The sequence below is a fragment of the Fulmarus glacialis genome, unplaced genomic scaffold (assembly GCF_000690835.1).
Source record: "Fulmarus glacialis isolate BGI_N327 unplaced genomic scaffold, ASM69083v1 scaffold45491, whole genome shotgun sequence".
Classification (NCBI taxonomy): Eukaryota; Metazoa; Chordata; class Aves; order Procellariiformes; family Procellariidae; genus Fulmarus; species Fulmarus glacialis.
This window is the reverse complement of record NW_009194364.1, coordinates 21,467-42,303: the sequence shown is the minus strand read 5'-3', so window position 1 is coordinate 42,303 and position 20,837 is coordinate 21,467. Positions and strand designations below refer to the sequence as shown.

At 42.4% G+C, this 20,837-nt stretch overlaps 1 protein-coding gene across 1 annotated transcript in view; it reads left to right on the top strand.

Moving 5' to 3' along the window:
* Positions 1–2,870: 2,870 nt before the first annotated feature.
* The window catches only part of LOC104084030 (phospholipid-transporting ATPase FetA-like), a gene marked incomplete at both ends in the record, with an annotated part of 38,881 nt that continues 20,914 nt past the window's right edge, over positions 2,871–20,837 (top strand). Inside the window, 9 exons of the mRNA XM_009587734.1 lie at positions 2,871–2,984; positions 5,276–5,374; positions 6,338–6,399; positions 7,976–8,048; positions 8,237–8,307; positions 9,495–9,577; positions 13,400–13,558; positions 14,528–14,616; positions 19,773–19,969. Coding sequence (XP_009586029.1) covers positions 2,871–2,984; positions 5,276–5,374; positions 6,338–6,399; positions 7,976–8,048; positions 8,237–8,307; positions 9,495–9,577; positions 13,400–13,558; positions 14,528–14,616; positions 19,773–19,969 — 947 coding nt within the window. The remainder of the gene's footprint in view (positions 2,985–5,275; positions 5,375–6,337; positions 6,400–7,975; positions 8,049–8,236; positions 8,308–9,494; positions 9,578–13,399; positions 13,559–14,527; positions 14,617–19,772; positions 19,970–20,837) is intronic.

The following is a 20,837-nucleotide window of genomic DNA, read 5'->3' as shown; positions in this document are numbered from 1 at the left end:
GAGAACTAGAAGTTCCTGTAAAGCCTCTTAATACTTAATTGCTGCTTCAAAGATATTTCCTCTCCATCACTTTTGCCATATGGGAGTCTCCCTCACTGAAAGCAGAGCATGGAGGAGGTAAGGCAGATGATCCGTTAGAGGCATTGCTTATAAAATGATGGCTGCGTATGGACTGTTTAACACACTGCGGTGCTGCAGGTTCCTGTAGTACCCCTCCCACCCCAGAGTGAGGTTCTGGTACAGCTCTAAAGGAGTGACAGGGCGTGATGGTGTTAAGCATTACGGAGTAGGATAAGAGCAAGTGCAGAGGCCAACTGAGATTTCTCTGTAGCCAACCGAGAGTCCGAGCTGCCAGAGCACACAGCCCTGGAATATTGCATGAAAACATAAATGATATCTAACACATGAGCTTCAACTGTACCTGTGATGTAGGAATGCAGAGCTTTGAACTGGAAAGGCTGAAGTTTTCCCTAGTTTGTTTTTATCATTTAATATTGATAATTCTTTAGCCCCTGAGGGCCATGAACAAATTACTTCTAGAATTAGAAATCTTCATAGTGATTATGAGGAATTCTCTTTTTCTGGTGCTTAGTTTTAATTATAGATTCTAGAATAATGAGAAGATCCACTATAATATTCCTTGCCCTTACCCTGAGGTTTGTAGTGTCCCGGTGTCCCAAACAGTATTACGATCCTGAACTACTATGGAGAAAATATTGGATGTCCAGATTCCTGCAGTTAAGCATTTGGAAGCCATTATGTCTGCGGTTTTTACCATGCCTAATGGCAATAGGAAACAAAATGAATGGCTCTGGTTCATTCAGTGGTTTTCCTGACGTAATTAATGGACAGAAATAGAAGGCAGGAATTTAAATAAACCACTTCCATTCTTCTCTTATCCCCCTCCAAGATTTTTGCAGGCAAGGATCTACAAACTTTATGTGAGTGTTTACTGAGTAGTTTTTCCCATGTTGTATGTGACCCTGCAAAATCTGTTGATGCACAAAGGTCGGGTCCCCTGTATTTACTTCTTCCTGCAGCTAATGTCTTCTCTTTTTTAGGTAAGTGACCATGATATTTTTCTTCAGATTAGTGGGCAGGATCTGTAGATCCAGTTTTTATTAAAAAATCTGCCAGACTTAGTGTCTGGTGGACACAGACATGTCAAGTAATTTAGTTCTCTGTATGTTGGGTTTGCAGAGGATGCTGCTATTCCATTGCTTCTGTTTTATCAGTGTCCGTGGAGCCTGTGTGCAGCACATATCCCATGGTGAAGAATTTTGAAATAAACCAAATTTAACTATGTGTCATGACATTTAGATCACAGGCAGAGTTAACCACACCCAGAGATGGCTGCATGGTGCCAGGAGACAGGCAATATTGTTTATATGATGATCACTGATAAACATCTTTTCTTGCTGGAGTACAATCAATGGGAGGATTTGGCTAGCTCTTCCATGAAGGGCGTTTCCGTCTCTGCTCTTTTAGAGACTTATTCATGGGCTTGTACCAGGGATAAAACACGAAGTTAATGCTGAAGAATGTTGCTGTACTTTGTGTCTGGACATAGCGAAATCCATATTCTCCCATATACACCTTACAGTGGTAAACTTAAATAATTGGTTTAATGGTGGAAACATGCTGATGTGTATCAGTTTAGATGTCGAGATCCTGGATTAATGCATGAATTGGAAGTGGTCTGTGATTCATACTTAGCTCGTGTCCTCCCACCAGCTTAGCAATATTTGAAGGCTATTACAGTACTGCAATCACCATTTTTTCTTCCGTTGAACCAGCAGATCTATTACTGAATGAAGGTGCACTGTGTAATATCTGCCTCCTTGTGCTGTCACACCTTAGGTTCTCTGGGAGGGGGGTTAATAGGCATCTTCTGGAGAGCTTCTAGGGGGGAAATTTTAGATGTGCTGGCAACAGATGGCATACATGCTTCCAGGACTAAACCTGGATGAGTGCTTGTTAAACTTCATGTGAAAATAAAGTCTAACACACCTAAAAACTGAAGGGACAGCCCAAGATGGTGGGCTCAGTATGACGGATTGAGCCTGTCTGTCAGATGGCAAGAATTGGACCAGATCGCTCTGATCTTTGGGGAGGAAAATACCCAGTTCTGTAATCTCAAGCTTGGGTCTTTCTCTGGTTTGAAGAAGACAGATAGGGGAGCAGCCATTGCTTGTGGCTGGAGGGGCTGTCTGCAATTAGAAAAGGAAACTGGAAAGAAGGAACAAAACTGCAACTCACTTACTGAAATGGTGAGTTTTTGTATTAGTGGCTGTTTGCACAACAACGCATTCAAGTGATCTTTGTGGAATAGAAACAAGCCACCTCTCCAAGTTGCTGACCTGAGAGGCTGCTGAATCAGCTGAAAATAATAATGTCATGTTCTGCTCCTGGGAGGACCTATAGCTCCTGTGGAGTTGTCCAGCTGAATGGTGCTTCAAAGTCTCAGACAAGTTATAGATAATTGACCTAGCATGTGTTTTCTAACACTGCTTTGTAGACACTACCAGCAAAATTGTTGTGTTCTGGTTACAGTTTTTAATTCTATTTGTGCATTGTGTAAGTAGGAAGACTATTAATAAAGGGAAGATGCATCTCTGTTTGTGAGCGACTACAAGTACCTGTATCTACCTGCAGTTGCACTGGCATAAACTGAGCATCATGTTTTCACCAATTCCAAGAGGAATTCTGCCTGTTTATCCAGGCTCGGCATGATTGTGTGGGGGAAAAGGAAATGGTTTTTGAGCTGCTCTTGGAAACAATGCTATTGCTAAATATAAGCAAGTAAAAACAGAGTTGAAATGGGTTGTGCTGTAATTTTGTTTCCTGTTTTACCAAACTTTTCCCTACAGAACAATTCAATTAAAACATCAAAATACAACTTCTTCACTTTCCTGCCTCTCAACCTGTTTGAACAGTTTCAGCGAATAGCCAATGCTTACTTTCTTTTCTTGCTGATTTTGCAGGTATGAATTCATTGTGCTGTTTCTAGCACATTACACTGTCTGTTATCAAAGCTGGTCTATGTATTGATAGTTGTAATAAAGTGCAAGCTATATCCCTGTTATGAATTACTGTCTTAGTAAAACATTAAAGTAGATAGAAAGTAGGGCAGAAAAAAGCAATTTCCTCTCCTACCTTTGGATATGAGTGTTTGAACTATATGAAGAAAAAAATTTAATTAAAGTTTTCAACAAATTGTTGAAAACAAATCTTTTTCATGCCCTATCCTACTACCTCTTTGTGTCTACATCTGAGTGCTCCTGGCTGTCCTCAGATTTGCATTACTTATTCCTCCTGTAGTACAAAAGGAAGTTGTCTCTCATCCATAGCTTTAAAGGCAAATTCCATTGGCAGTCTCAAAGGAAACAGCAAGAAGAAGAACAAATTTGTAACCTGTACTGTTTCCCTGGGAAGGAAGGAGTTAACATCAGGAAGGCTCAAGGTTGGAGCTAGTCTGCATAAAGCTGAATATTGCTGCTCCCTGCTCAGCAGGGTGAGGAAGGCGTCTAATACGGAGCCTGTCAGTCACTGGCAACACTATTGAACCCTGTGGCTCATAATGGCATTGAATTGCACTTTGCCCATTGCTGTTGGTAATACTACTCTGTCTGAAAACCGAATGCACCACAGAAATTGATATCAAGGTTTCTGCCCCTTTGCACTTTGCTAGAATATCGATAAGTGTAGTGTACTCTGTTGTTCCTGAGTCACACTGGAATACATGTTATCAAAAAAAGGGTATAATTTTGATTATGTTTCAAGTATTATATTTTAAATTTGACCATTTCAGTGCACACAAGTTTGCAAAATTACCTTTTTCAACTGCTCTTTTTCAATTTCAGCTCAAAAAAACATAGGCAAAATTTTTTTAAGCCTGTAGCAAACTACATACAATCTTCTTTGCGTATTTACAGGGAATGAATTTGGGAAATTTCAGCCCACATATGTTTTTCAAGAAACTAGTGAAAGTGCCTTTTCAGCTAAGCTGACAGCACTGTTCCTGTGTTGTTGTACTGCACTCTAGCTGTTTGTCTATCAAATTCATAGTATTTCAAACTATTTGCCTTAAATTATTCCGCTGTGTCTTTCACTGAACCATCTAGGAATATATAAAAGCATACAGCTTTCTCTGCTACTTGCATCAAGGTGGGCTAAAGAGGGCAGCTATTAGTCTTTCACGCTTACATATTCCTCCATTTAATTTTTGCCCTCTTCTGCCCACTCACTCCACCCCTGTGGCACTGGCAGTCTCTCTTCCCGCATCAGGAGTGGATGTGATGGGTAGGCTGAGGGGACTCTGCCTCCCCACCCCTTTGGCGCAGCCCAGTAGGACATGCATATTCCCAGTTAGGTGAGAAGGTAGCAGTTAATGTGTCTCTGTAGCCTCCACAGCTGAGCAGGGCTGTGCTTGCCTCTAAACGTCATTTCTTCTGGCTGGATTTGGTGGTGCCTGTAGGATCTGGGTTGTGACAGTGCAGCGGAAGGAGCAATCTCAGAGAACAGCTCTCCACCCTTAAGCAGCTGTTTTAGTGGCATAAACGTCAACTTCACAATGCACATGGAGTTGACATTGCCCAAATCCAATCTGATGGACACAGTGATGCTGGTATCGCATTGCTTCCATCGTCAGTGCTGTTCTTCCAGAGGAAGGGGAGAACTATGCTAGGGTAAGACATCCACCTCTGCATCACTGAAGGCATGACAGAGTCACCTTCAACTCTTGGGTCCTCTCGCTATTAAAGATGTGGGAAACAAAAATGGGTCTGTTGATCTTGGAAGAGGAAGCTCAGCCCTGGCAACAGCTGTGTGTTGTTTATCGATATGAAGTTTACTTCAACAAAATGTGAAGAGTTACTGAAGCAAAACTTAGAAGCTCTGCACAGCAGGCCTTGCTCAGATGGCTCTGGGCTTGCCAGAGCAGGCTTGCCCATGTCAGTGCCTCCAGAGAAATCCACTGGGGACTTTGCAATCCTAATGTTACAAACAACAAGAAAGAGCAACCCGCTGCACTTCCTGACAGATCCGTGTTTATATCCTGAATTACAGCTTGTTTTGTAAGCAAAGCGTGGGTTCCCTGGCTGTCCCACCTTTGTGGGGTCACATATAAGTGACAGAGCTGCATTTCTGTCTTTATTCTGTATTCAGATGTAATAGAAAAATGCTATCTGCAGCTTCCACAGAAAGAAGCGTTTTGTTTCCATCTGTTTGTTGAACTGGCAGGAAATTTCTCAACTCAGATCTTTTCTTCCTACAGTTGATTCCTCAGATTTCCTCGCTGGCCTGGTTTACGACGGTGGTGCCCCTAGTGCTGGTGCTGGCTGTATCGGGAGTCAAGGATGCCATCGATGATTTTGTAAGATGTGTATTGCTGGCCTGTACTTTGGAGTTTGCCTGTGATTCTTCAGTACAATGAGTAAAGCAAACCACTTAAAATAAACACAGCCAGTGGCAGGCAGTTGGAGAACTGGTCTGTGGCCAAGATGGGGTCTGAGGTTAGATCCCCAAACCTATGGTTCATTACCTAAAAAGAAGCTAGATTTTCCCAATTGCTGAGCAGCCAGCAGGTCCACTGATTTTCTCTGAAACTGCTCAGCGTGTCTGAAAATGTGGTCACTGATAGATATGTCTGGACGCATGCACAGAAGTCTGTTCTTAGGCTTCCACTTTGGAGAACTCATTCTCTGCTATCTAGCTGCAACGTAGGCAGGAGAAACATTCAGTAGGAAGTAAGCATACAACCTGTGTGTGATTTTTTGAAACTTGCACAGCTTTGGCCGAAGTCTGCTCCCATCAGAGCTCATGGTCAAAGTCCCATTGACTTCACAGGGTCACGTTAGAGCTGAGTTTAGCAGCTGATTTTCACTCGTTATTGAATAATTTTGATGCTCTATGAAGACTCAGTGCAACTTTGCAAGTAGGCAGGTGAGAGGTGCTCTCCCAGGAACAATGCCAGAACATCTGTGGCCACTTTCCATATCAGAGCAGAGGAATGGCTTTCTCTGGGTGCTTAGCTTACAAAACTATGACAGGCAGGACCGACACCGGTTGAGTCAGGACTGTGCTAAGTGACATATAAGGCTCCACCCTCTTTCTTCCCTCCAAGAGCAAGCCCTGTGTTGCCTGTTACTCCTTGCAGTCCAGTTATGCCCGATGTTACTATTGTAAACATGGGCTCGACTATGACTCTGTCGTGACTCTAATCTGCCTGACCCATTCAGCCAGCTGGGTGAAAACCTAAAATGTTAATGAACTGCCTGCAGCTCTTGTGTGCTTGGTTTCCTGGAAATGCCTTTTAACGTACTGATCAAATTTTCAGAATCGACACAAAAGCGACAAACACGTCAACAACCGCCCAGTCCAGGTCCTGATCAATGGCATGTAAGTCCTTTCTCTTTTGCTGTAATTTTAACCGGGAAGGGCATTTTATTAATAATAATTTTTTTCTGTGTGATTCCCAAGTATCACTAAACAATGAAAAATTGAATTGTCTTTCACATCATTATTTCACCATGCACTTCTGGACTACGTGTCTGATTAATGAACCCAAGACACAGTACCACAATCAGTGCAATCATTATGGCTGTAACCTTGCACTGACAAAAAGTAAACTCTTTCTGTTCCTGGATATATATGTGTTTAAATAAGTGATACTTGGAGAGTATTGTATTATTTTACTCCTTACCCTAGAAGTGACAAGCAAGGCTATCTTCCCGTGTCCATTTATGTTCATAGCATTTATTTCTGCATCAAGCAAAACCAGGCATTGTCAACAAGTTATTTTAAATTAAGAAGCAGGAATAGCTTCCTCATACATGTCATAATACTTAGAGTGTGTGTAGCACTTCTGACCGAGATGTACTCAAAACATTTCAGCTGTGTGCTTTGGACATTGTACTGCTAGCACTGTTCTTTCCTGCAGAAAAAATAGCAGAGGCTTTGGCTTTTATGGCAGACAGATGTGCTGTTTACTTGCAGCTCCATGGAGTCCAGCTGTATGTAGGACACAGCTGTAGACAGCTGTGAAGTCTCTGGTGACTTTTTTTTCCGTACTATAGATAGCAGTATGTTGTGTAAACCCCAACAGATGATCAAACAGTTACAAATATAACTGGAAACTGAAGAACAGGAACATACTTTTTGTGCTTTCTGCTAAGTAAACCAGTTTCTTAGTTTACTGTGTATTAGTTACTGTGTCTAGGAAAAATACACTGAAATAGAAATTTTCTAATACTTTGCCTTTGTTCAAAAACTGGAAACCATTGGCCCAACTCTGACCAACGTTGAAAAACCAAGACTGAGATGAACTCAAGCTTGAATACCCAGTCCTGTTTTGATGTAGCTCTTGGTATTTCTCACCTCTAGATTTTGCATACACTGCTTTCGTGACTTGGTTACGTTGGCACCTGCGGTTTAGCTGGCTGTCTGCGTGCACATCGTGCTTAGTGCTGTGCAGGCCACTGCAGACGTGGGCTGAGGTAGGCACATGCACAGCCAAAGCACCTGCATTGACTTTCCTGACAGCCAGGCACGCACAGAACGAGATCTGTTGCTGTGGCCCTTAATACCCCTTAGAAAAACTAACACAACTGGCAATTTTCCCAGGTGTTTGGGAAGTCTGTTACGCAAAGTAGAGTTTTTTTCTGAGACAATGTGGCCCTTTAGGAGAAGGAAGGGAGTAGTCAGTCGAGACAGAAGGACAGTGCACATGGACTGTGCTGCTATTGTGGGGGTTGGTTTCAACCCTGCACAGGTCACCCCAACTGCTGTTACTGCTTTTTTGTATTGTGGTGGTCCCTTAGCTTAGTATGAATCAGGCCACATGATGGCAGACGATGCTCCATCTTAGCAGCAGCCCAAGTCCTGATGGCACCTACAGACTGGGTTCAGGAGCAGAGCCCAGTATCCTACTTTCCCAAGTGGTGTTTGCTTTATGTGCCTACTTACTTTCTTGCAGGTTAAAGGATGAAAAATGGATGAATGTCCAAGTGGGGGATATAATAAAACTAGAAAACAACAACTTTGTGACGGTGAGTACAATTTCTCTCCATCCTGCTCACAGTTAGTCTCTGTAATCACTCATCACACACAACCAAATGAGTCAGTAGTGATGATAACTGCCTCGGAGACCTGCAGTGTGCAGAAACCACAAGTAGCACTGCGGTGCCATGCCCTCTGACCGTGTGAACTCATGCCAAGTCTGTCTGTCCATCTTCAGGCCGATCTACTGTTACTGTCGAGCAGTGAGCCATACAGCCTGACATACATTGAGACAGCTGAACTGGACGGGTAAGTGAGCCTGGCCCTCAGGTGCAATCGCTGATGCCAGTGCAAGGCCAAATCTTCTCTGGTGAGTCTGGGTGCTGCAACCTTACCTGCAATAGCTTTTGTAGCAAGAGTTTCCTAATACATAGAATAAACTTTGGGTAGGTATCTTGAAAATAACATCTTCTGGTGGATACTTTTGCCTTTTTCATGGCAAATGTCGTGTGAGGAGGGGACTTTTATTTTTAGTGACAGTTCTTCTAACACTGAGAGTTAGTTTGAAATGTGTTCTTGCAATATCCCAGGTCACTGGCAGAAGCTTTCTGTTTCTTTTGTCTCCCTTAGTCTTTTCTCTTAGCCAGATTATCTGGGTGAGATAATCACAATGAATAACTCCAGTAATCTCCTTTGGACTGCTATACCATAATATTAATGCATGCACACTGCAAAGGCTTCCAAATGTTGCTCACTCCAGGGCACCACTGACCACAAGTCAGAGGGCTGCAACTAATTTGTATTAATTGGAATAAACTGGATCTGACCTCATCTTTATGACTCAATTTGCATCACCTTTTCTGCATTGCCTGGAGCTAGCATCAGCTTGAAGGACTAAGCAAGTCCAGAGAGATCAAGAAGTCGTGTCTCTCCCAATACCCTATAGACAGCCCTGTGCACTTTCCCTGTCTGACTTCTGCTGAAAATGAGCTTGTAGTTCCTGTACATGCAAGTGCCAGGAGGCCCTGAACAAATGCAGTGTTTCCTTGAAATTGCATTTCAAGCTCCCCAGCTAGCTAGTCCCAGGACTTGAGTACTCTTCAGGACCAGAATACCATGGGAGAAGATCCAGAGCTCTCTTATATGCTCAGATACCTCAGGGTTCAGTGTGGTATGAGTGGCAGGATAGGGAGTGAGCTGCTCAGGGAGCTGAGATGCCTGGTCTTGCACTTTGCAGTGAAAATGAGAAGACAGAGCCATCTCAGTCTCTTTGGTACCATGGTATTATGTCCAGAATTCCTCTGGCTTACCTGTCTTTGCAACTGAAAGAGACAACTACACTCTTTGGCCAGACAAAAAAGGCCGATGATGGCATGGTCCATCAGATGTCTAAGGAAGAAGACTGTCCTCAAGAGCAGAAGTGAGTTTCAGGGAGAGCTTTCGGTTCACACAGGACTTTCAGTTCATGTTTTTTTGTCTCATGCTATCTGTTACAGTGAAACAAACCTGAAGGTGAAGCAGGCATTGACAGTCACTGCAGAGCTTGGAGAAGATCTTCAGAAACTGACAGAATTCAATGGTGAGTCTACATGGAAAAGTCGCTTTCCAGAGGATTTGCCCAAACACCAGGATTTGTCCAGAGAGTGCCTGGGAGTCTTCCCTCCTGGCTGCCCCCTGCTCCCTGCTAGGATTCTTCTGGATGCAGCAGCAGGGAAACAGAATGGGCACATTGCAGTCTGTACAACAGACATAAACAGCATACATGGAGAAAGAGATCCCCCTTCACCTGCAGGTCTCGGTGCTGTGCATGGCTATAACCTGAAACTGCCTTGGTGGGAATTCTCCTTCTGGCTGCACACTTTTCTTTAGCATCAGTCTGCATGTGTTGAGACTACCCACCTCAAACTTCAACGCAAGAGTTCGTGTAATTGCACAGTGGAAACTGTTCTCCCAAAACTGCATGCTTAGTTCTGATCTCAAAATATTTTCACACTGCGTTGACGCAGCAATGCTGATGTATCAATTACATTTAGCTTCTGAGCAGCGGCACTCAAGACACCGTGCAGACCTGAGGACTAGCTGGGGACAGAGGACAGGTTACTACTTCCCAGCCTGAAGCCTTGCCCTGCCAGCATTTCTCTACTCTCTCGATGCCGCAGTAAAGACTGCATTTTAAGATATTTAAAGACAAGTAGTACAGATGTGGCTAATGGGCAACTTATCCTTTCTTAGCACTGTTTTGTGTATCAAACATAGAATAGAATAGAATACGCTATTTCAGTTGGAAGGGACTACAATGATCATCTAGTCCAACTGCCTGACCACTTCAGGGCTGACCAAAAGTTAAAGCATGTTATTAAGGGCATTGTCCAAATGCCTCTTAAACACTGACAGGCTTGGGGCATTGACCACCTCCCTAGTAAGCCTGTTCCAGGGTTTCACCACCCTCTCAGTGAAGAAATGCTTCCTAATGTCCAGCCTAAACCTCCCCTGGTGCCGCTTTGAACCATTCCCACACTTCCTATCACTGGATACCAGGGAATATATAGCAGCACATATACAGAAAGGAGCCAGACCTGTCAAAAACAGAATACTCCATGCTCACACATCATCTGCCTGCAGAGAGAGGATGGGGGAACAGACCAAGTGGTGTTAGTCACGCTCCGCAGTGCCCTGCTGGCTTAGGTATGAGGGCAGGATCACGGGAAGTGTCAGTATGGAAAGGGGTGGAGTGAGTGCTGCTGTCCTTGGAATGTCTCAAGGACTGCAGGCTCTCAGGAAATATTTTTAGATAAAGAGGAAAAATAATTTTTAAAAAATTCTTTTCAAAATAACTAGATGATTCCAGGACAAACAGTGGGGACGTGGCAGAGAGTTAGCATAGCTGGGACTGCCTCTGGTAGAATCATCTAAAGGCACGGGCTTTTCTTTTGCTTTCTACATTGAAGTTTTATGAAATAATGTGAGTGGTCTAAGCTGAGTGTCAGCTCAGTACATCAGGATTTCTCTGAAGTGATGGCTGAGGTTCTGAGTGTTTTAGGTCTTGAGAAATATGTTTTTATGGTTAGATAGTTTTTATGGTGTGGTTAGATGCTTTATGTTAATAGTCAGAGTGGCACACCTTAATTATTTTCCTGAAGCGGCTGCAGTGTGTATCAATTTGTAAGCAAAATCCTCATCTTAAATAATTTTTCAAGCATTTTGTGTGCAATGCTTATCTAAGGATACTGCATTCTTGAAAATGCATAATTAAAATAAAGTTTAAAAATATTTTGGAAAATTAAAACTTTCTTATCAAGTGTTTATTTGTCCTTTAAATCTCTATTTTAGTTACATTGTAAATAAAAGTGGCCTCTTTGCAATACTTAAAATGAATAAAATGTTTCCCAGGATGATTTATATTTGACAGAGTACTGGGAAGAGTGCCTGGAATCAAACCCAACCTTGCATTTCCCCAGCAAATCTCCATAGAAGTATTTAAATATTTATGTAACTCTTTATCTAATTACTTCTTAAGACAGGAAGGGAGGAAAGGGTTGAGCAGCTAATACAGGCACTCAGTGGAATGCTTAATGTGAGTTATGATGTTTGTTGACATCGCGATGGTTCAGATAAGGAAGATGCTTGCAAAACGCTGAACTTCCTTATTTGATTTGGGGAACTGGGAGATGAGAAAGGAAACAATAATTTTCGGTTACCTACTACTTATCACATGTAGACTTGGCAGTATTTAACTCTTTCAGGTGAAATGCATTCAGGTATCGTCTTGCTGTTAATGGGAGGAGGGGACAGGAGGCACGGTGCCTTGCAGAGTTACTGGGGTCAGTGCAGGTGTATTGGTGTGCAGGTGTATAGAGCTTCTCATTTTTTTGTGATCGGTCTAATTTGGATTAACCTCTTCTCGAAATCAGCATACCAGTAACCCAGACCCACCCACTTACTGGAAAGCAGACGTGGATGTTGACGTGCAAGGTACCCACACGAGCGTTGTCCCACAGCTGGCACGAGGAGAGGCACAGTCTTCCTGGTGGGGATCATGCCCTGGCTTTCACTCACCAAAGCCTCGTGGTGCTGTGTTTCAGGTTGCACTGCAAAGCATCTGTTTTCTTTGTGCTTTTCAAGGGGTTGCAAGGGCTGCAGTGAGACGGGTCTGGTTACCGTAGACTTTTAGAAATGACGGAGTACAGGCCTGATTGTTCTTGGATTAACTAGATGATAAAATAGAAGATCAGCATAGATCATAGTTAGTATGAGCTCACATATGTCACAGAATTTCCGAACTGCTTCATCTTTCAAGTCTGATGACTTCTCTGCCCTAGAGTAAAGCTACTTTTCTATGAAAAGAACATCCATTCTTGATTTTAAAATTTGCAGTGGTGGAGACTACCCCAATACTTAAAGTTGTACTTTTCTTCTGGACTTTTCTGGATTTTGTTTCCAGTCTCTTGAGCCTGGTGTGTTTTCTCTGAGAACAGCTGGACTAGCTGTATTCTTTGCAAATGCTAGTCCTTACATAGATATTGGCAGCCTGCAATCAAAATAACTTTAATGTTCCTGTTGATTAACTGAACAGACTGAACTCTTGGATTCCGTTTCAATAAGGCGTATTTGTATTTTCCAGTTCTTTTTCAGTACATCCACAGGGCTCTGCTTTGAATCTTTAGATGTCAGGTGCAAATGTTGATTTAAATAATCATTTTTATACTGAAGTATCTGTGTTTACAGTTTTGTGTGAACATGTTTTATTACAATAAATAAGTATAAACATGGAAATAGAAACAGGCTCTCCAATCACTTAGAGTGTCAGCTGCATGGCCAAAGAAGGTAGCAGTATCCTTTTGCATGTGCCACCGAGACTTAAGTTATAAAACTTGATGAAACTATATAAAAGATGAAATTAAAAAACAGTGAACAAAGACACCTCACTTAATTACTTTTTTGCAGTCTTCAGGCTATGATTTTTCTCGCTTGGGCTCCCGCAGTTTTAAAGAAAAATGGAATAGGAATTATGTGAGGTCAGCACTTTTAGCTAAAGTTATCCTACCACTATGAACTTGCTGTGAAAGGATTAAAAGTATGTTGCTGGTTCAATATTTCTTCTCACCCACATAAAAGCTGTGGAAACTTTGTTTTGTACTCTACCAGTAAAAAATTGCCATGTTCAAAGAATAGGACAAATCCAAGCTCGTTGCGGTTCGTTGGATTATGACACAAATATGGGGAAGGAGCAGTATCCCAAAACATCAATAAATATAGGATATAGGATGGGAACGACAAGGGTCAGCAGTGGACTGCAGCTACAATGTGAAATATTCTGTCTGGGGAACAGCTGAGAATGCAGTATTGACTGACATCTTTCTGGGCCAAGATTTCCATTTTTGTTTTTACCTTCCTTTTACAGGTGAAGTCAAATGTGAGGCACCAAATAACAAACTGGATAAGTTCACAGGGACTCTTACTCTTCGAGGAGAGAAGTATGCCCTGGACAATGAGAAGATGTTGCTGAGGGGCTGTACTATTAGGAACACAGAATGGTGCTTTGGTCTCGTTATTTATGCTGGTAGGTGTAAAAATTGATATGTGAATTGCACAGCATAGCAGCACTAGCAAGGAAGCACATCACACCCAGTGTGCACTGGTATTTTCCTCTTTGGAAAATATGTTTCTACCTGGTACAAGAACAAAAACAAAACAATACATGAGATCCCTTGGCTTAACTCTAGGCTAGAAATTATGCATATTACAGGGGATTTTAATCTAAGATTTTTTATGGTGGTCTATAAGAGAAAACTGGATTTCAAATTCTACATTACAACATCCAATTCCATCATGATTAAGTGCTTTAGTAAGCAGAAGTAGTCTTTTATTTCAGAAATGCATACAGCAAAGTACATGAGAGAACTCTTGATCAATCAATAAGAAAGAATATAAGAACTGAATCTGTTTAAGAATTAAAGCTGAATTAAATCTGCCTTTACTGGCCCACACTGGGCCAATTTGAGTCTTTCTTTCACCACACTTGTTCAAAATTTTTCACTTTTACGTGTATTCAATTAAAAATTCCACATCGTTTCTACGTGATTTTAATCCATATTGGAATAGCAGAGTCATCAATAATATTATTGTAGACCATTAGATCTATGCTTTTTATGAGCATAGAACCTTCTATTGTTTCTATACTGCTGTAGACATGTGAGATGATGTATAATATGTCACCAATAACACAGCAGTATGAGGTATTCTGTGAAAAGTAATTAAACCTGAAAGGGAGGATTGACTGTTGAAAGAAGAGAGCAGGGTCAAAATCCAGAATTAATGGCTTTATGTGACTCTCTCCACATAATCTAAGGCAAGTGACTTAACCTTTTTCTGCCTAAGTTTCCCACCAGTACTGTAAACTATATGTACCTGCCTTCAAGAAAGCTGTGATGGGTATTTATGCTGTAAAGCACAGCGGGGCCTCAGAGGGAATCAGCTTTAGAACAGCTAAACTTTATTACTAAAACTCACGAATGTGTTTCAACTCCAGGGCCAGACACCAAACTAATGCAGAACAGTGGAAAAACAACTTTTAAACGGACGAGCATCGATCGGCTCATGAATGTCCTTGTGTTGGTGGTAAGTCTGATTAATGTGTCTTCATTTCTTCAGATGTATTCATCATTTCCAGATGCTTCACCTCTTTGTCCACACAAATGAGGGAAGATCAGAAGGGACTAATGATAAAAGAAAAATTACGTAATAATTTATTAGCAGCCTGAGTTCTGCAGCGCCTCTGCCAGCCCATCTTGCAAAGCAAGGCCATTACATTGACAGCATTAAGGACCTTTCTTCTGAGCTTTTCATTAGCTCTGCTCTCCCCTGCTCTGCATTTTTTTGTAAGAATCACTCTGAAGCCTGCAAATGCCCTTTTTCCCTAGTAATTTTGTAATTTTCTATTTAAATAAACATTAGCAGTTCTCCATCTTCCTCCTGATTTCTTGGCATCTCTGGTGATAATCTCCATAGGACTTGGTAATTGAGTTTGTTAATTTACGTGATGCCAGCTTCTGACTTAACACATTAGGGTAAAATATTAGACATGGTCTCATTAATACTCGGAAACTGGTGTTTTTAGCAGCTGGGAAATTTGAGAACACTAATCTTATATAGCAGACACTCTCCTCAAATTAGAAAACAGATCTGGGGTTAAGCTTGTCAGTGGTTTTAACAACTGACAAATACTTCCAGGCAGAGGTAGTGATTCTTTTACAGACTCTCCCAAGATTTTACTGCTTGAGTTCAAAGCCACTCAGGGAAGGAAGACATACACTCTGACTCTGCTTTACTCAATGTTGCTTGAAGAAAAGCTCTTTAGTTTCAGGCTTTTATTTTCCTGTGGGTCAAGTTTGTCATGCTTTTTCATGCATGCTGCACCACCTTCAGTTTATGATACCGGAAAGGTCTGCTGGCCACTGTCCCCTCTTCTTCCCTCCTGCTCTTGCTCTCCAGCCCAACCTGACAGCCAGGCTGGGGCCAGGATCCATCCCCAGGTGCTGGAGCAAGCCCTGGAGAAAGCGTCCCTCAGCAGTCTGTCCATCACAGCGAGGCTATCCTGAGCTCTCCCTGCCCTCCATGTCTTCATGCCTCCTCAGCACTGGGGCTTATAGCACAAATGTCTCCAGGATGGCACCACTCTCCAACCTTGCTACTTTATCCCAGCCCCTGTCCTCCTGTTTTTTTTCTCAGGATCCCAAAAGCTCTTTAGGTGGTCCGAGGCATGGGAGATGTTAGTGGACAGAGCCAGTTGTGCCTCTGTGAGACTGAAATTGTACCAAAGCAGCAGCGGTTAGCCCAACTCCCAGAGCTGTGAAGCAGTGTTCTGAACATCTGCAAGCGCATATTTGCTGTAAAGCAGTGCCACAGCACAGAGAGCCACTCCAGGGTCAGCTTCAAGCCCTCTTGAGTCCTCGCTTTGTGTACAGTTTAGTAACCTTACACCAATCTCTGCCAAGTGAAAAACTTGATTGATTACCATCATCAGCTTGTTTTCTTCAGTGTTTTCTTCCCTGACACTTAAGGGGACAGCAAAACCAAGCAAGGTTTGGACCTTTTACATTCAAAATTTTGCAAGCATTTGAAAAACTTCACATTTTATTAGGTGTTCTGCTATGCAGTAGCTGGAGAGCAGGATGGGCTGTGAGGGATCCACAGGGCACAGAAACGGAGCAGAGAAAAACTGAATAGGGAACATGGAATTTAGCGTTCGATTAAGATTTGCCAAATCTCCTTTCACAAGTCAAGGGTCCCACCCGGAGCTTTCAGTCTGTTTGGCCTCTCTTCATGAACACAAACGAGACGAATTTACCTCCTGGCTCCGTTTTAAAAAAGTGAACAAGTTGCAGCCGATTGCATCAGCCTCTGCCTGGGTTCTTGGGCGCTGATGGAGCCAAGGGTGTGTTTTTCTCCTTTACACATTTTTAAGGCACCTAACATTTTGGTGTCTAAGTAAAGCTCTGTTCTACCCTAAGCGCCAGGTTCTTTGCACACCCAAGGGAATGTGGCATCAGCTTCTTCCAGCTCACTGGGTGGTCGAAGGTTACAAAGCACGGTCATAAAAAGAGGCAGTATATTGCGCTCTTGAGTTTGGAAATGCAAAGCAGCCACAGCTTGCTATAAATAGCTCATTTTAAGTGTAATGAAACTTGTTCCATGTTAACACTGGCAAAGCTATTTTATGTTTAATTGTCCATAAAACTTTCAGGCACAAAGCAGTGTTTAAGCAGGGCTCGCCAACGGAGTTCTGGTTAAATGTTGCCCTGGTCTGTCCCAACAAGGGTTAATCAGGAGTGAACCTTTCCAGATGGCAACTATAGCTGTTTTTTCACATTTGGAAGTGTTTCTCAGGGATCTGAGAGAGAAGTGAATGTTCCTCCACCAGGGATGCACCCGCCAGCTCCAGGGATGCTTCTTCCTCCAAAACTTGCTTTTTAGCAGGCTTGGGGGAGCATGTTTTCAGAGAAATAGGGCTGTCACCTTCATCTCTTAAACAACTTATTGCTTCAAATCCTGGAGCAGAACTCAAAGTGCCAATAAGGAAACCAAGACAGTTTTAATTCACAGTCCAACAGGAAAAGTTTGTCAAAAGTCACCTCCTCTTTACAAAAATCCTACTCGGTCCTGCAGAGGATCTTTTGCAGGCACCGCATGGGCAGGACCCAGAGAGGGAGGATGTTCACGCAGGGAAGCCCCATGAGCATGCACAAGCCTACGCTCAGGGTTTTTTCTCATCCTTTTCTTGCAGAGCTGTGGTTACGATTACAACAACTGCACACAGTTGTTTCTCTGCACAGAAATTAATCTCCGGGGCCACTGTTAAGGGCTTGGTCTTTTGTATTTGTCTCAAAGCAAACAGCGTGTTAGCGACCTTTGTGTATGCACGAGTATTGCACACAAGTTGAGCTGTCAGGGACGAGAGCGTTGACATGCAAAATGCACATAAAGCAAAACGTACATAAAGCAAGCGCAGTTGTAGACAAGAGCAGCTGTGATATGGGAAAGTTCAGCTGCTGTCTTGCCCCATGTGTATTTCTGTTGCCAAATCATACATTGAATTTCCTACATGGATTGTGATATTCTATAAACCGACAATTTTTAACCTGTGGGGCAGCGAGGAATCATTCAGGGTACAGTGATAAGATAGAAGAGCCAGCTGGCTCTTCTAATTAATTTCTTTTATAACAGACGAGGTCTGCAGAAAGGAGTAGTATCTTTTACTTGACCAACAGAAATATCTATAAAAATGGACAGGCTTGTCTATTTTCTCTGTCTATGTCTATTTGTTTAAAAAAGGGCATTACCTGTCCCCAGGTCATGCCTCTCATATATCCTCAAGTGATGATGATTACAACAGCACAAACTGAAGTCTGTTTTTACTGCTGGTCACAGAGGTTTAAAAACACGGCACCACATTCCTTACAAGTGAGCAAAATTGTCTCCATTTCACAAGTGGAGTAATTTATTGGACCTCCCACAATTAAACAGAAAAGCTGCTGGTTACGTGGGAAATAAATGTGTCCCCTGAAACTCAGCCCATCACCTTTACTTACTGCAGTCCCCTTTTAGCAGCTTCTTGGTATTAAAATTCAAGTTGGACATAAAAGTATCCTTCCACTTCTCATAGATTACCTCAGCAATACAACTATCAGCTTTACCTGTAACGTTTGTACCGTAATTACTGTTCTTTAAAAAGGTTGATTAGTGTTGTAATGTGATTGTTACTGGGTGGCCTTATACATAATGACGCAACTTGCTGATATTTCCTCCCTAATGACCATACTCGCAAGAGCTGAATTTTAATAGCTTTGTTGTGCCGCCTGATGATTCCATATCTTCACATTTTTATGAGGATGTTGGTTGGTTTAAGTCAAATATTTGGAGAAGTCCATATCAACAGAACTGTTTTTATTATAATTTGTCCAGGAATGATGTCAAGTTAACTTTAGTTTATCTTTCCCTTGATCACTATTTCTACCTTTCAAATATTGGAATTGTATTAGCAGATTTTCAGTACGGTGGAGTTTCCCAGTTTTCAAAACATTGTTAAAAATTAACCTTACCAGTTAAGAGAATTTCTCAGCTAGTTCCTGTAAGCTTTCATCTTTATATTACCTGGACCCACTGGATTGGAAATGCTTATTATTAGCCACAGAGTGTTCCTTGTCACAGAAGATAATCTGTCTTTTCCATCTGCTACATCATATGGGATAGATACCTCCTTCTGCTTCCTTCCTCCTTCATTCATGGATGACCCTTGTCTTGAACATGCCTGCCTTTTCCACATCTCTGTTCATGAGTTTATTGTTTTCTTTTCTTGATATTTTATATGACTATTAGATATTCATAGTTCTATAATTCCTTGCAGTTTATATTAATTTCTATTAACTTCCCTTCTTTCCCCTTCTTTTTGCCTACTTTTCCACATAATTGTATTGCTATGTTCTTGTTTTCTTTTAACCAAAAATTCTTTATGACCTATGTAATGTTTTTTTGTCTATTAAATGGTGTTCCTGAGCAAGTCCCAGTTTTCAGTAAGGTGTTGCACTTTGAAGTTCTCTTCCCAGTTGCTGTTCCCCTGGTTTCTTTAGGCTTCAGGAAGTGGGCTTCTCTAAAGTCCAAGGATACACATCACTGGTTAGTGTTGCTTTCTGTTTGCTCAAAGGAAATGTAATCAGATTGTGATGGCAGGTACTAAAGCAACCATTAGTTCTGAGTCAGTAATTAACTCTCCTTTAATCATCAGAATGATATCCAGTGCTGAATTCCAACCTGCACGGTGCTGGATTTTCTGTGTTACAAATTATCTTTAGTAGTTTTTCAGAAATGGTGAAGAAAACTATGATACATCCAGCAAACGGCCAGGTAAAGTCCTCCAAGCAGTTTCTATTCCCAAGTGTGCAGCCAGATGTTTGAAGACCTGCAGCTCAACTCACTTCTAACAAGATTTGATGTTCTGCAGCCAGCTGCCCATGAATACCCTGGTTTAGGTGTCTGCTTGGGACTTAAATCCCCAGCTGTTTGAGGTCTTGTGATTCCAAATTGCCAGACTCGGCACTACGTAATTTTGTCCTTGAGGTAAAAGTGTCATAACTTTGCTGGTTTTCCTCCTTCACCCCTAGGAACATTGTCCTGTGATTCAGGCTGTCCAACCCAATCTCATTAGGGTCTTCTGATTAACCTGTACATAAAAAACTCCGTGTTTCTAAAATGCAATATTTTTTTTTTTTGTCTTTCAGATCTTTGCATTTTTAGCACTGATGTGCCTTATCCTAGCCATTGGCAATGGCATCTGGGAGTATGATAAGGGCTACTACTTCCAGGTCTATCTGCCCTGGGCAGAAGGCGTCAACTCTGCCTCCTACTCCGGCTTCCTCATGTTCTGGTCATATGTGATCATTCTAAACACAGTGGTGCCAATTTCGCTCTATGTCAGGTATGTGCCAGAAACTCCTTTCATGTTTCATCTCAGGAGAGGTTTAGCTTTTGCATTAGCTGGGAGCAGCATTTTCCCTAGACACAAATGCAACCCCATTGTGGATGATCGCACACAACCACAGCAATGCTTTTCTTCTTCTTTCTTCTTTCTTCTTTGTCAGGGTTGGAGTGGGGACAGCAGTTTGCCCTGGAAGAGGAAAGGGTGATTTTGCAGTTAAAGGGGAGGTGTAGGTGTAGGATGCTATAGGATTAAGACTGGAAGCCTGTCACCGGTAGCGTCTTGCTCTCTCCCACTTGCAGTGCCCATCAAACAAAGTGAATGGCACGTTCTTTAAGGTGATTGTAGGGCTCATGTGAGGAGTGGATTGCCAGGTAAGTAGGTGTAATCAGTTGAGGATCCATAGTACTTGGTGCTATATGGGGTCCATCCGTCAGACAAGAAGAGGACATCTTCGGGCATAGGCTTGCAAAGCTGGTTGAGAGGGCTTTAAACTAAAGTTGTCAGGGGAGGGGAACCTCAATCCATCCCACTCCTACCAGTTTGATGCCAATGCCAGCACTAGATGCCCAGAGCCTGGAGAAGGATCACAGGTCAGCAGGAGAGCACCTGAAGAGCGGCACAACGGAACCCCAGCCAGTAAGACAGCTTCATCGGGGGCCCAGCTTAAATGCATCTATTGAAACACACGTAGTATGGGGAATAAACAAGAGGAGTTAGCGATGTGCGCACACCTGCAGGGCTACGATCTTATTGGCATCACGGAGACGTGGTGGGATGGCTCTTATGATTGGAGTGTTGGAATGGAAGGATACAGACTCTTTAGGAAGGACAGGCAGGGGGGGCGAGGAGGGGGGGGGGCTCTCTA